This window comes from Calypte anna, chromosome 26, assembly GCF_003957555.1.
Source record: "Calypte anna isolate BGI_N300 chromosome 26, bCalAnn1_v1.p, whole genome shotgun sequence".
Classification (NCBI taxonomy): domain Eukaryota; kingdom Metazoa; phylum Chordata; class Aves; order Apodiformes; family Trochilidae; genus Calypte; species Calypte anna.
Genome location: NC_044271.1, coordinates 685,264 through 699,882, shown reverse-complemented (window position 1 = coordinate 699,882; position 14,619 = coordinate 685,264). Strand labels below are relative to the sequence as shown.

Genomic DNA, 14,619 nt, shown 5'->3' with positions numbered 1-14,619 from the left:
GAGCCTTGCTGGGAGCAATGGGAACATGCAGAAAGGCTGTGCCAGAGGGAGCTCCCTCACCTTCTCCCTTGGCAGGGCTCAATCTTAGCAAAAAACCCCATGTGTCCCTGTCACCTTCTGGCAGAGAAAGAGCAGAGCCCTTTCTCCTGTGCCCTGTGGCTGCAGACACTGCTTGCCCAGCTGTCCTGCTGGCACTGTGGGACATGGGTGGCAGATGATGTGGGTGGGGGTGATGTCCCCCACCATCCTGCAGGTAAATCAAACACCTTGTTTGTTTGTTTTGCTTTTGCAAAACACACCCAGGGCATGGGCAAAACACACACCCAGTGTGTTAGGGTCAGTCAGGGCTCTGCCTGCTCGTTAAAAGCCACCTGCAAATCAGATCACAGAATCATCCAGGTTGGAAAGAACCTCTGGGATCATCAAGTCCAAGCCCTGATCCATTCCCACTGTGATTCCCAGCCCATGGCACTCAGTGCCACATCCAGGCTCTGCTTAAAAACCTCCAGGGATGGAGAATCCACCCCCTCCCTGGGCAGCCCATTCCAATGCCTGAGCACCCTCTCTGTAAGGAATTTCTTCCTAATATCCAACCTAACCCTCCCTGCCAGAGCTTAAGCCCCATGCAGCCCATTCCAATACCTGATCACCCTTTCTGTAAGAATTTCTTCCTAATATCCAACCCAACCCTCCCCTGGCAGAGCTTAAGCCTCATTCCCTCTTGTCTGATGGATGGATGCTTGGGAGCAGAGCTGGATCCCCCTGTGTCTCCAATCTCCTCGAACATCCCTTCTCTCTCCCAGCATCCCTCCTAACACCCCGGGGCTTCCTTCTCTTCTCCCTGCAGTGTTTGAGAACAGCAGCAAAATCGTCATCGTGATGGAGTTTGCCAGCAGGGGGGATCTGTACGACTACATCAGCGAGAGGCAGAGGCTGAGCGAGCAGGAGGCTCGGCACTTCTTCCGCCAGGTCGTCTCTGCCATCTACTACTGTCACAAGGTGGGTGACATCCTGCTTCCCAAGGGATTTGGCACACAGGGGGATGGATCCATGTCAGGGTTTAAGACTGGCCCGGCAATTAAACTGAGTGACAGATGCTCTCTGTTAATCTCTCTCTCTCTCTCTCCTCCCTGGTAAAGAAAGGAGAGAGAATAAGGGAGAGAGATTGGTGGGTTGGAAACTAAACTACCCAGCTTGAATGGAACAGGAATGAGAAATAGGAAAAATTACTAAATATATACAAATATACAGGAAAATTGATCATAGAATCATAGAATTGGCTGGGTTGGAAGGGACCTCAGAGATCATCAAGTCCAACCCTTGATCCACTACTGCTGCAGTTCCCAGCCCATGGCACTGAGTGCCACATCCAATCTCTTTTAAAACATCTCCAGGGATGGAGAATCCACTACTTCCCACATTCCTCCCCCCTTTTCCCCCAGTAACTTTCAGGTCACCACTGAGGCTGCAGGGCAGCCCTGGAAAAGTCCAGGCTGGAATCCTGGGATCAGCAGCAGTTGGGAGCTGGAGGCAGGAACACCCAGATTCAGGCTGGGATGGATCAGGAGCACAGGCAGAGGAAGGGATGGAATCCTCCCAGGATGCCGAAGGAAACAGGGAACGGGTGAAGGAAGGGAACCCATGCCAGGATGTGGTTTCCACTCTGTCCCCATCCAGGGCTGTTTCCTGCTCCTGTAGCTGCTCTCACCACGTCCTGGCTGCGTGTGCCTGTGCTTTTCTCCTCCTCAGACAAACTTTAAACTAAACCCCAGCTCTCCCTTCCCTCCTACAGAATGGGATCGTTCACAGGGACCTGAAGCTGGAAAACATCCTCCTGGATGCAAATGGGAACATCAAGGTGAGAGCCTGGCACTGCCTGGCCACGCTGGGGGGGTCACCCAGCAGAGGGGGCTGTGGGATGCTGCTACATGGGGATGGCTGTGGGCACCAGGGTGTTGTGTCCTGGGTGTCCCCAGGGCATTGTGGATCTCAGGAAGCAGCTGTTGGCTCTGGGACTCCTGGCCTGGCTGCTGTTTGCCCAGGAGATGGGGAGCCAGGAGGGGGCCTGTCCCTGGGTCCTGTTATCTGCCCCGGGGCAGAGCCCCAGCACTGCCAATTAAAGCCATAATGTGTACGTGCCTGCTGATAAGAGGGCAAAGTCTGAGTGCTGAGCTCAGAGCAAGAGCAAGCAAGCAAAAAAAAAAAAAAGGCTTTTCCATTCCAAGTCCCAGCCCCTAAACATCCAGGGAGGTGCAGGCAGCTCCTGGTTCCACTGACCCTGAGTGATGCTGCAGCTACCCAGGGATGAAGGGCACTGCCAGAGGGAGCTGAAGGGGCTGTGGTGGATGATGGAGAGGTTGCAGAGACTGATGAACAGGTTGTGGGGCTTCATCCCCCTCCCCAAGGAGTGATTTTTGCAATTGGGACTGTGTCTTCTGCTGGCTGAGAGGCTGAGGGTGCAATGAGGGCGCTGGGTGCCCCTGTGCAGGGAGGAGCAGAGGGACTGAGGCAACCTGGGGTGGTGGGAATGAGCTGGAGGAGAGCCCAGCAGCTCTCCTCAAAACCACAGCCTCCTCCAGCATGTTGGTGATGGGCTGGAGGGACAGAGCCATTGGGAAGAGCTTCCTGGAAGGGGAGAGGGAGCAGGAGCAGCCTCAGGTGGGGGGAAAGCTGCTCCCTGAAGGCACCCAAGAGCAGGGTGCTAAGGGCAGCCCTGGTTTCAGGCAAGCTTTGGGTGGGAATGCTGCTTCACCTGCAGAGGGGAACTGCTGCCTCATGACAGCTGTAAATGTCTCTCCAGATCGCAGACTTTGGCCTCTCCAATGTTTACCAGCAGGACAAGCTCCTGCAGACCTACTGTGGCAGCCCCCTCTATGCATCCCCTGAGATCATCAACGGGAGGCCCTACAAGGGCCCAGAGGTGGGTTTTGGAGTGGGGGTGTCTCTTCTTGCTTCCTCTGTTGGATTTGGGTGAGCACTGGGTGTTGTTTTCCTAGCAGAGCATCAGGAGCAGAGCCCTGCCTCCTCCCTTGCCTGTTTCCCCTGCCTGTTGTTGTTTCCCCTGCCTGTTTCTTGCCTCTCCCCCCCTGGCCTCTCCCCTTTGGGGTAGCAGATCCCCCAATGCCTGGTGCCACTCGTGATGGATTCATGAGCTTCCCCATGCTCCGTTCTCCCCCCCAGCCTCTGCCATCCCAGGAGCTGCTGCTGAAGCTCTGGTGGGTGGGGTCCTGCCCAGCTGGGGTGGGTGCTGGTGTTCCCTGGTCCTGGTCCCCTCCCTTCTAGGCTCATCTCTTCCTCTGGCAGGTGGACAGCTGGTCCCTGGGTGTTCTCCTCTACATCCTGGTCCATGGCACCATGCCATTTGATGGCCACGACTACAAGACTCTGGTCAAGCAGATCACAAACGGGGACTACAGGGAGCCCACGAAGCTTTCGGGTAAGCAGCCCCCCCCCTCCAGCCTGCGTGTCCCCAGTCCCCATGTTCCCCTCCATGCCTGACACCTGCCTCTTCCCCAGATGCCTGTGGGCTGATCCGCTGGATGCTGATGGTGAACCCCGAGCGCCGCGCCACCATCGAGGACATTGCCACCCACTGGTGGGTGAACTGGGGCTACAAAGTGCCACTTGGGGAGCCAGAGCTGCTGAGGGAGACCGAGTCCCCCATGGCCACGGTGGCAGAGTGGCTTCGCCGCTCCTCCCGACCCCTCCTGGAGAACGGCTCCAAGGTGAGATGCTTCCTGAAGCAGCACATCCCCGGCGTCACCCTGGAGAGGCAACGCTCCCTCAAGAAGTCCAAGAAGGAGAACGACATCTCCCAGGTGCTGCAGGAGGTGGCCCTGGCCCCGGAGAATCCCTCCAAGTCCATCCTCAAGAGGCCCAAGGGTATCTTGAAGAAGAGAAACTCCTGTGAGCAGAAGATGCCCAGTCCCGGTCCCCCGCCTGCAGTGCCCGTGGGAGAGGAGAGGGGGGAGGATGGGGCTGTGGCTGCTCTGGGTCTCCCCCAGGTCCTGTCCCCCAGGATTTTGCCTCGCAGTGCAGGTGCTGGAGCCGTGCCCACGGCTGTGCCCAAGAAGGGAATCCTGAAAAAGCCCCCAGCGAGGGAGTCAGGGTACTACTCATCCCTGGAATGCTGCGAATCCGGGGATGTCCTGGACGCGGGGAGCTTGGACCTTGATGGGAGTGTTTTTCCTGACCCCCCCTCCCCAGAGCAGGGCCCCCAGGGGCTCCCTGCCCGCCGCAAAGGCATCCTCAAGCACAACAGCAAATACTCCTCCAGCACCACCGAGCCAGAGAACCCCCCTGGGCAGGGCTTGGGGGGCCTGGGGGGCTTCGGCGAGGTGACCCTGCCCCAGGTGCCCCGTGCCCGCCCGTCCAGCGCTGTCAGTGAGGACAGCATCCTCTCCACGGAGTCCTTTGACCAGCTCGACCTGCCCACCCGTGTGCCCCACGGGGGTGGGGGCATGAGGGGCTGTGTCTCTGCTGACAGCCTGCTGCGGCTGGAAGAGGAGGAGGAGGTGGAGGAAGGGCGCAGGCTGCGCCGCTGGACTGTCACCCACTGCCGGAGCCCTCTGGCTGAGAGCAGCTTGTCCCTGGCTGGCTGTGACAATGTCACCGAGGTCTATCAGCGTGCCATGGCCATTGGCATGAAGCTGAGCTGAGGGTTCCTCCTGCCAGGGCTTCCTGGGAGGGTGAGGGGGGTCCCTGTTGGGGAGGGGGCTGAGCCCTCCCTGTCCCGGTGCTGCTGAGCCACATTCCATGTATTTATTTTCCAGCCTTGTGCCCCTTGGGAGATGGGGGGAGCGTGGGAGCTGTGGTGGCCGTGGGGTGTTGGGATGCCCTGCGGCCAGGACATTAAATGGACCAAAACCCCCAGTGATCCCTCCATCAGCCCCATGGGGGGGTTCCTGGAGGCTCCTCTCTGCCATCCCTCCCTCATCTCAATCTCATGGGGGGAATCCAGAGAGGGGATGGGGAGATATTTGTTGTTTTTTCTTTGCACTGTTTGTTTTTTTTGGGGTTGTTTTTTTTTTTGGCTGCACAAGGTAACAGACGGGGCAGGTGATATACCTCAAAGAAGCTGGAGATGTAGCAGGGTGCTGGGGAGGGGCTGAAAGGTGCTGCCCTGGCCAGTGGGCAAGTAATAGGGTCCAAACCACCCAGGCCCCAGCTCTTCCCTCTTCAGCACTGAGAAACCCAACTGGATCTGACCAAAACCCCAGTCTGAGAATATGCTCTGAGGCCAACATCTTTTTTTCTAGTTTTTTTTCTAGGTTTTTTTTTTCTATTTTTTTTTCCCAGTGTTGAAAGGAGGAAAAAAAAAAAAAGTGCCTTTGCTCAGGCACCGCTTCTTTATTTATTGCCTTTGTCTGACTTGATGTAAAAGTCCAGCAGCATGGGATGTGTGGGGCTCTGGAATTGGCCTCCTGGATGTTTGTTTTGGGAGGGTGGAGGTGTCTGTGCTGTTGTCTCCTGTGCTGCACATTGAAGCTCGGTTGCACTATTGCCCTGTGTCCGCTGGCCCTTTCCCTTCTCCAGGGTCTGTGGCTTTTTTCCTCTTCTTCCTACAAACTGGTCTTGAGAGAGAAAAAAAAAATTAAATTAAAAGCAAATGGTAGATCTGAATTCTTCTCTTGATTGCTTCAGCCCAGGGGTGCTGGGAGGTGTCCCAGGGCCCAACCTGGTGGATCCTGGGCTGCTCCTGGTGGGATGGGGCTGGGTGTGGTGCTGAGCTTTGCTCCAGGACAGGTAAGCACCAGTTGGCTCTGAACACAAGTCCTGTGGGGTTTAACACCTCTGGTCCCTCCAGGGCTCCAGCACTGATGCTGCTGGAGCTCAACCTTCCTCCTTTGCATCCCCTTCCTCCATTTCCCTTTCCCTCTCCTGCTGTGGCATTAAATCGGGTTTTATTGGTCCATAAAGCCCAGTAACCATTTCCCTTTGGGTTAATAGATGTTTCAGGTCTCCTCTGTCCCACCGTGGAGAGGCTGAGCCATGTGGGGCAGGGCTGTGTGCCCGGAATGTTGCCCCTCACCCCGGACCCCCCCTGACCCGAGCCGTGGGGGGTCACGCAGGCTCTGCCCCCCGCCGCGCATTCCCCGCATGCTTCCCGCCCCATTAGAAAGTGCTGGAGCTCTTGGAGCTGCTCCGAGGGCATCCAGCTCAGCCAGGGCAAAGTCCTGGGGCTGCCGAGGTGAGCTGAGGGAATGCAGCACCCGTGTGGGGGGGGAGGAGATACGGAGCATCCCAAGGTGGGGGGGTCAGGGTGGGCTGAGGTTTGTGACAGCCACCGAGGGACAAACCCCTCTTTTTGGGGAAGAGTTTTGCTGGGGGAGCATCCCAGAGGGTTGCAGCCCAGGTTTGTTAATGATTTGCAGGCAAACTCTCTCCTGCTGATTTTGGAGCTGGGGCTGAGCTGTGGCAGCTCTGGGTGGGCACCCTATGGGTGCCAGGCACCCACTGATCCCCCCATCATCCCTGTCCTGCCTGGTGGCACCTGGGCTTTGCAGGGGTTCAGGGGCAGGGTCTTGCTCAGGTGGAGCCTCTGCCCATCCTGTCCAGGACCACAGGGATGTGCAGGGGTGAGAAACACCAGCGGAGCCCCTTGGGGCTGGGAGAGGGGGTGAAAGAGGCAGCGCAGCCCCAAGACACCTCGGAGGCGGTGGGAAGAGGCAGCAGAGCCTTTTCCACCCCCTGCTGCTGCCCCCCTCCCCGTGCTGTGCCCCTGCTCCTGGCATTCCCCCACCAGCCCTTGGAAACGCTCCTTTCATCCCAGCCCCGATTTCCGCTGCCTCTTTCCCCCCAACCCAGCAGCAGCTGTCCCCCCCCGCAGCCGGGGGCTGAGCCCCCTCTTTCCCCCCCTTTTCAGGCCACCACTGCTATTTGCAGCTCTTTTATTCAGCCCTTGCATCCCGAGGATTCCCAAACCCTCTGCTTCCCGCCCACCTCCCAAGCTCCCGGGACTGCTTAGCTCAGCCCCACTGCCCCCTTCCCCTCCGTGGGTGTTTGGAAAGGGTGAAAGTGACCTCAGTGGCATTTTGCTGAGAAAATGGCATTTTAATTTTTTTCTTATTATTTTTTTTTTTTTAGGGGGGTTGGGGATGTGACTTCCTGGCCGATCTGCTGCCGTTGTTGCCAGTGCAAGCAGTGGGAGTGGAGCTGTTCTCCTACCAGGCTGGCTTGGGAAATGGGGAGAACCACCCAAAAATGAACTGTTCTGGATGATGTGGTGATGCTGGAGTGCTCAGAGCACAGCATGATGCTCTGCAGATTCATTCCAGCCTGCTTGGTGCAAGTTTCCCTTATCTGGGGACCAGCCTGGTCCCTTCTTGCTGTTCCTTGGGGTGCTGGTTTCATACTGGGGGCAGCTGGGGTGTCCCTACAGGCTGCACCCCAGGGACTGGAGCTGTGACATTGCCAAAGAGTGGGTAAGGGGATTTTCAGGCATGAAAACAGAGCATTTCCATCCATTTTTCAGTCTGGGGCTGTGTCTTGGTGGGTCACTTGCACCCCGGGCATGCTGCACCCTGCATCAACCCAGCCCCAAAACCCAGCTCATTCTGGGGAGCCCCATCCCCCTGTGACATTCAGGAGCAGCCCCGGTGCCCTGAAAAAGGGGAGAAAAGGGCATTTTGGGGCTGAGCTGGCTGGAGGAGGAGAAGGCAGCAGATCCTGCACCACTCCCCAGCTGGGGCAGGTTTCCCAGCAGAGGGATCCATCGGGGCTCTGAGTCACCCCACAGCACCCGCTCCTGTCCCAGCTTGTGCTGGGGAGCCCGGATCCACCCAGCCCATATTTGGGGCTCAGAGTGGAGCAGGTTCCAGGGGGAAGGGAGGCATGATCCTTCCCAAGGGTGGGATGCATGCCTGGGACCCCCAGGGATAACCTGAAGCCACCTGCACCCCACTTAAGGGTGGGTGTGAGCAGTGCAGGGTGCAGTGGCATCAGCACCCGTGCGTGCAAGAACCATCCTCACACGGGTGGGAAGGAGGTGGTGGCAGGGTCACAGCCAGCTCCTGTTAGCAGCCACTCCTCACCATGCCCTGGGTGGCTCAAGGAAATGTGGGTGGGCATCCCAGGTGCTCTGGGGTTTTCTTGCCCTGCTGTCACCTCCTTGAGGGCTGTGACTGAGTCTCACCACTTTTCCTTCCTGTGGAAATCTCCTTTTGTTGTTTTTTTTTTTCTTTTCCCCTCATTTTTTTTCTGCTTGAGCATTTTTTCTGTCTGTCTGATGTACCACGGGCCCCGAGCCAACAATATTTCTAAGACATTTTGTCATAACTTTGAGTGCCAGAACAATTAACACAACAAAGTTGAGATGTTTCTTTTGCATGTGATGCTTTCAAAGTAGGGCTCTCTTTTTTTTTTTTTCCTTTTTCTTCTTTCCCCCTCTAAGGTTCCTCCATTACTACCTGTTTGATTGCTGGATTTCTTTGAAGATCTGAAGAAGAGAAAACCCCACATGAAAGTCCTCCCATCTTCAATGGCACTTTGCTGAAGCCTGGAGCAGCCGAAAAAGGGGAGCAAGCGGCACCCGGAAACTTTGATCCTGTTTCCCTGGAGCACAAGGAAGGGCTCCACGGCATCTGAGACTTCAAACTGTGACCCCATGCCCTGCTGGGGACACAGCTGAGTACTGTCACCACCCTGAAGCCCCAGCAACCCCTTGAAGATGCAGCCATGCTGCTTGGGCTGCTGTAGGAGGCAGCCTATGGGATTTCTCTGAGCTCTGCCCATCCGCAATAGAACCACAGAACCACAGAAGCCCAGTCTGGTCTGGGTGGGAAGGACCTTCAAGATGCTCTCATCTCACCCCCCTGCCATGGGCAGGGACACCTCCAACCAGCCCAGGGTGCTCCAAGCCCCATCCGACCTCCAACACTGCCAGGGATGGGGCAGCCACAGCTTCTGGGGGCACCCAGGGGCTCAGCACCCTCTCAGTGAAAAATTCCTTCCTAATGTCTAATCTCAATTTCCTCTTTGGGTTTTAAATCATTCCCTCTTCATCCCATCACTCTATCACCTTACAGAAAGTCTTTCCTCAGATTTCCTGGAGCCACTTCTGGTCCTGGTCTATCCCTAAGCAGCAGCTCTGCAGGCCTGGGACTGTGGCCCTCTCTGCAGCAGAGGGGACAGGGGGTGGGGAGGGGGTCCTGTGCTTCGCATCTGAGGGACAGTCCAGCCACCTCTTGTCCTGCCCATCATTTGAGGGGGTCACACACCCCATCCTGCCTGCCATGAACTGCTGGGATGTGACAGCCACACTGCCATTGGGGATCACACAAACACTCTCAGCTTTTTCAATGCCATCCCACCCAGCTCAGCCCAGCTCAGGTTTGGGGTGAGTACAGCCCATCTCAGGGATTTGGGGTGAGTACAGCCCAACCGGGGGGTTTGGGGTGAGCAAAACCCATCCCGGGGGTGGGATGAGCAGAGAGGGGGTTAGGGGCAGCTGCCATGGGGCACTGAATTCCCTCTCCTCCCTTCTCAACCACTTCAGGTCTGTGCAGAGCAGGCCCGGGTGGGCTGAAGAGGAGGAACTCTCTCCTGCAGGGACCCAGGGAACCAGCACCGCTGTCTCCACCACCGGGCCGGGCCAAGGCTGGTGTCACCCGGCAGGTCGGGGCTGCCAGCGGGCTCGGCAGGTCCTGGGCACACCCAGATGCTGTCTCTTTGCCAGGATGCCAACTCGGCCCTCCCCACCAGAGCCGGCTGAACCGCTTCCTCCGGGTGCAGGTTCTTGCAAAAGCAGGTGAGGCAAAGCAGGAGCTGATTTTCCCCGGGGGGGTCGGGGCTGAGGGCGGCTCGCACGCCGGGCAGTGCCGCTGCGGGGAGTTCCCAGCCGGGATGCAAACCCCTTCCTGACGTGGCAGTGATGTCCCAACCTATGGAAATACCGGGAGCAAGAAGCAGGGCCCCTGGCAACGCCGCGGGAGGTCTCTTGGGTAGCTGGGTATTGGCTTTCCTATTTCTCACCCGAAGGAACCGGAGTCACACAGTTACTCGGGTGCCTAAAGATGCAAAGCATGTCCTCACCGGATCGGCAGGACTGCCTTGCTTGGCTGGGTACCAACCTCCCAAATTCGGGACCCACCAGGTCCAGCCCTTTCAAGAAACCCGTCTGGGTGTTTCTTTGCATTCACAGGCAAAGAGATGGTTGGGAAAACCACCCTTCCCTGCAGCTCCCAGCGGTCCCACACTCCCTTCCCGTGTGAGACACAGGACAAGCTCCCTCACAGTGTTGGGCTGGGCAGCTGGGTTGGATGGGGTATGGGACAACCTGGGCTGGTGGGATGTGTCCCTGCCATGGCAGGGGGCTGAGACTGGATGATCTTTAAGGTCCTTTCCAACCCAGACCAGTCCATGATTATGTGATTCTGTGCCCTGCATCAGTCCATAACACCCTGCCTTCCACAGGATAGCACCAGCCCAGGGGCACAGGAACAGCAGAGCCACCAGCAACTCTCCAGGAACCCCCCTGAAACCTCCACCACATTCGACCTGCGAGTCTGGGCAGCCCTTGGGCAGCTACAGAATCAATTATTTTCCTAATCTTATCTAACTGTCTTTCTTTTGCTTTCCCTCGTGTACTTTCCCCTCCCTCCCCACACTTTGTAGCCGCCCGACAGCCCCGCTTCCCCCCTCCAGCCCTTCCCTTTGATCCAAGGAAGAAGCAATTGATCCTCCTTATCTTTATTGTGGTAGAGACATTCCCAGCACTGCCCTTAATTAAATTCCTCTTCATTTTCATCCATAAGCCTTTCTTTCCCCCAACCCCAGACAAGTATTTATTTTTTGAACGTGCAATTAAATTATTGGGTTGGCCATGAGGAGAACAGCAGCCAGATCCACCCGGGCTCTGCTCTCCTGGCTACAGGGGCGAACCTCAGGACTTCCCCTTGCTCTCCCTCCCTGGCTTCTGGGTTCATACAAGCTCTAGGTGCTGCTTTCCACCCAATATGCCTGAGCCTGGGTGCCCAGGGTGGGGAGTTCAGGGCATGGGGGTCTGTGCTTCTGTGCTTCTGTAGGGCCTGAGACCAACCTGTGGCAGAGGGATGGGGGCAAAGAGTTGTAAACTGAAAGAAGGGAGATATAGATAATAGGAAATATTCTTCACAATGAGGGTGCCCGGGATGCCCAGAGAAGCTGTGGCTGCCCCATCCCTGGCAGTGTTGAAGGCTGGATGGAGCTTGGAGCACCCTGGGCTGGTAGGAGGTGTCCCTGCCCACCTTCCTCTGGCCACCGGGAAGCAAAGCAAAGCTGCAAGTGAGGGCAAGCAGATGCCTCCCAGCCCTGGTGAGGATGGAGGATGCAGGATGGGTAACAACAGCAGCCTCCTGCACCCTGCTGGCACCAGCCATGGTGGCATTGCCAGCAGTGATGGTGCCATTGGCATTAGCCATGGTGGCATGGGCACTGGCCACTGCTGCTCGTGCCAGGTGAGACCCGAGCAGATCCGGCTGCTGGCTGTGGCTCTGCACTGCTTTAAGCTTTTCCGCTGGGTAATTTTTCCTCCAGACACTTTGACCTCGGGGGCAGGGAGTATTTTTCATGTAGATCAGTCGAAATTCCCCCGGAGACAGCACAGGAATGCAAAGCATGTTATCCTTGGTACCAGCTCTTTCTTTTTACGGTCTAAGCTTGGCCACGCTGCCGGGGGGGAGGGGATGTCTGGGGTCTCCACCGTCTTTCCCATTGATGACTGCCAACAACATCCCCCCTCCCACCCCCCAAGCAGCCTTCCTCCTCTTTTTTTGAGAAAATTACCTCTCTGTCTTGCACCCTGGGGCTGCAGAACGCCTGGGATGTGTCTGCCCTGGGTGGGTGCCCGGGTGAGGGTCTCAGCTCTGGGGTTTGCACAGGGTGAGCAGGGTTGAGGCAATGCCAGCAGCACCCCAGAAAGGAGGTGAGGACCTCTGTGTCCCTTGCATGAGGGAGCAGCCTCATGGTGCTGCTCTACTTGGACACCCACGGAGGTCCTCAGAGCAACGGAGATGCTGCAGGGATATTTTGGGAGATCCACCAGCAGAGCAGAGGGCAGCCAATACATTATTTTATCATCTGTGGCTCATGCAGCTGGAAATCTGACAGCATAACACTAGGGAGATAAATCACTGACTTGTTCGTCCCTATTAAGTGCAATTACCCCTTAGATACCAAAGCAATTTATTATTATTACCTCTTCCAAGACCTCGGTGGTGGTGACAGGCAATCACATACACACACAGGAGGCAGAGGGAAGGGGCCAGCAGCCCTCACCCCACACCACAGGGCCCAGGCACCCAGGAGTCCCTTTGGGTGCCCATGGGGGATCAGTTGCTCTACTACAACCCAACCCCAAACGGGGAGCAAAGGGAAAGGTGCAGCTGAAAGCTCTTCGGAGTGGTCCCACCCCACATCCTTGGTGCCTCTCTGCTTTTCCCCTGTCTATGTGTCGTCGTCGTCCCCCATCCAGAGCAGGGGGCTCCAGCTTTTCCAGCACTCAGAAGGTGCCAGAGAAGGGGTGGCTGAGCCTCAAGGGCCATGAGGGTCCCGGTGCCTGGTGACACTGGCTCTTTGTGCCACCCAGGCTCGGGTTGCTCTGCCTTATCCCGCACTCAAAGGGGGATTGGGAGCCCAGCTGCACTTATTACATAAAATGCAATTAGCGACTCGGGCGAGGGAGGCCTGAATGGCATTAAGGAATTCCTCCCGGGCTGACGTCAAAGCTTCACCTCTCCTCCCGCTGCCCGCACAAAGGGGGCTGTTATCCACCCCTCCGGAGGGAATGCGAGTCCTCAGGGAGCCCCGACTCGCACATGCCGTGCGGGAATTGTCCCTGCCACCAGCACAAATGTCATCGGCAGCTCCCTGGCTTTGTGCGTAGGATTTTCTGGCTCTCGTTCTCCCCTTTCCCGGCTGTGGGAAGATGCCGCCAGCCCCGGTTTTAACGCTGCTCGCCCGCGGGAGCCCGGGGCTGAGGATGCGGGAGAGCCCGCAGGTTCTGCTGCTCCCCAGGGCTGGATGGAGTGGAAGTGGGGAACAGCCCAGGCAGCGGGACAGGCAGGCCCAGGACCAGGAGGTAACAGAGGTCCCAAAATTGCCGCTGCCCGGAGCTCTGCACGCTGGGCCAGCACCAGGGGCTTCTCCAGCCACTGCCAAGGAGGTGACAGGGTCTGGGCGGTGTCAGGACATTATTGGTTTGATGCGAGTGCCCCAGAGTGTCATCAACTGCTCCTTTACCCCCAGTCAGTGGCTCGCCCGAGGCAGGGGAGGTGACAGTGCTCCTGCATCGTGTCTGCACGCAAAAACCTCCTCTGCTTTGCAGGGGACACAGCGGTGGCTGATGCAGAGCTGCAGCACGCACCTTCTCCATGCTTGAGCACCCTGTTGCACCCACCTCCCGCAGCCTCCCAAAACAAGGTGCTTGCTTCCTGCAGCAGCAATTCCTCCTTTCCCAGCAAAATAAGGCATCCCGGCACAAACCCCCCGCCCCTCCTCTCTGCTCCGCACCCCCCGGGCAGGCCGGGTGAGGCAGCTGGGCGTTAAAACACTAATTTGGGTGGGGGGGCCCCACCCCGCTCCCACCCCGCTCCCACCCGCCTCTTAGGGATGGAGCTCCAGGGCTCCCCCCCTCGTCCGGTCCTTGAGCAGCGGAGCCCGAGAGCCCTCCTGCGGCCACGGCTCCGCAGTGCTGCAGCCCCCCCGGCCCCCCTGCCCGCTGGGACCCCCGAATCAGGACGGAACTGAGGGGGTCTTCTCCTCCTGCGGGTGCGGGGTGCGGGGTTCGCACCGGGGGGACGGCACCCCCGGGGGCTGAGCCAAGCAGCGAAGGGCGCTGGGTTTGGGGAACTGAGACTTCGAAGTTTAATTGCTCGCTGTTTGGTTCTTCTCACAGCTGCTGGATGGGGTGAAGGCTGAGCTGGTGCTGAGGCACCCCGCACCCCGGCAGGATGCGGCACAGGGTAAGGTGAGCCTGGGGATAAGGCAAGTTCACTGCTCCTCTGCCCCCAAATCTGTCCAGCTCTGGGCAAGCCCGCGTTGCTCAGGTGAAGTTCCCAGAGACAGAACCATTTGCTGGAGAGATGATGTGCCCTGGGTGTCACCTCACGCAATGGGTCGGACTTCAGGGACCTCCACATGGGTCTGTACGGTCCCGTCCCGGGTCCCCTCCCTGCTCCTGCCCACCAGGGCTTGGCTGCCTCGGGTTTGGTATTAAACCCATGTCACCTCCCTTTCCAGCAAGCCCAGGAGATGCCAGGAAGGGGGGGGGTTCATCCCTGTGTTCCCAGTTCATCACCACCCAGAGGTACTGCTGGGTCCTCTCAAAGCACTTCCACCTGCTGCCTGCCTTCTGCTCATCCTGTTCTGCTCAGCAGCCACTTCAGACCCAGTTGTGATCTTTCCAGGTCAAAGCAGCAGAAACTCAGTCTGGTGCTGTGCTCCTGAAACAGCACAGACTTCTCTCTGGCTACTGGGACATGCTGGGAGATATGCCAGCAGGAGATGTGATGCTCAAGTGCTGCAGGGAGCTCAGCATAGGACCACAGGTGAGCTTGGTTTGGGTCCAGGGGCAGGGAAGAGGTGAGAGAGGACACGGATGATCCCTACAGAAACATGAAGGACCAAATTCTCAGCTGAGGC

At 57.8% G+C, this 14,619-nt stretch overlaps 1 protein-coding gene and 1 long non-coding RNA gene across 3 annotated transcripts in view; both read left to right on the top strand.

Moving 5' to 3' along the window:
* NUAK2 (NUAK family kinase 2) overlaps positions 1–5,617 on the top strand; it is an 11,967-nt gene extending 6,350 nt beyond the window's left edge. The window contains exons 3-8 of one of the 2 annotated variants that reach the window (XM_030465652.1): positions 848–999; positions 1,793–1,858; positions 2,801–2,920; positions 3,304–3,436; positions 3,517–3,904; positions 3,979–4,265. In XM_030465652.1, coding sequence (XP_030321512.1) covers positions 848–999; positions 1,793–1,858; positions 2,801–2,920; positions 3,304–3,436; positions 3,517–3,904; positions 3,979–4,174 — 1,055 coding nt within the window. In that variant the 3' untranslated portion in view covers positions 4,175–4,265. Of the gene's footprint in view, positions 1–847; positions 1,000–1,792; positions 1,859–2,800; positions 2,921–3,303; positions 3,437–3,516 lie in introns of both variants that reach the window. The other variant, XM_008499486.2, reaches the window with a different exon arrangement.
* A 380-nt stretch (positions 5,618–5,997) lies between these two features.
* The window catches only part of LOC115599709, a 16,361-nt gene continuing 7,739 nt past the window's right edge, over positions 5,998–14,619 (top strand). The window contains exons 1-2 of the long non-coding RNA XR_003988570.1: positions 5,998–6,008; positions 9,512–9,517. This is a non-coding gene — a long non-coding RNA (uncharacterized LOC115599709). The remainder of the gene's footprint in view (positions 6,009–9,511; positions 9,518–14,619) is intronic.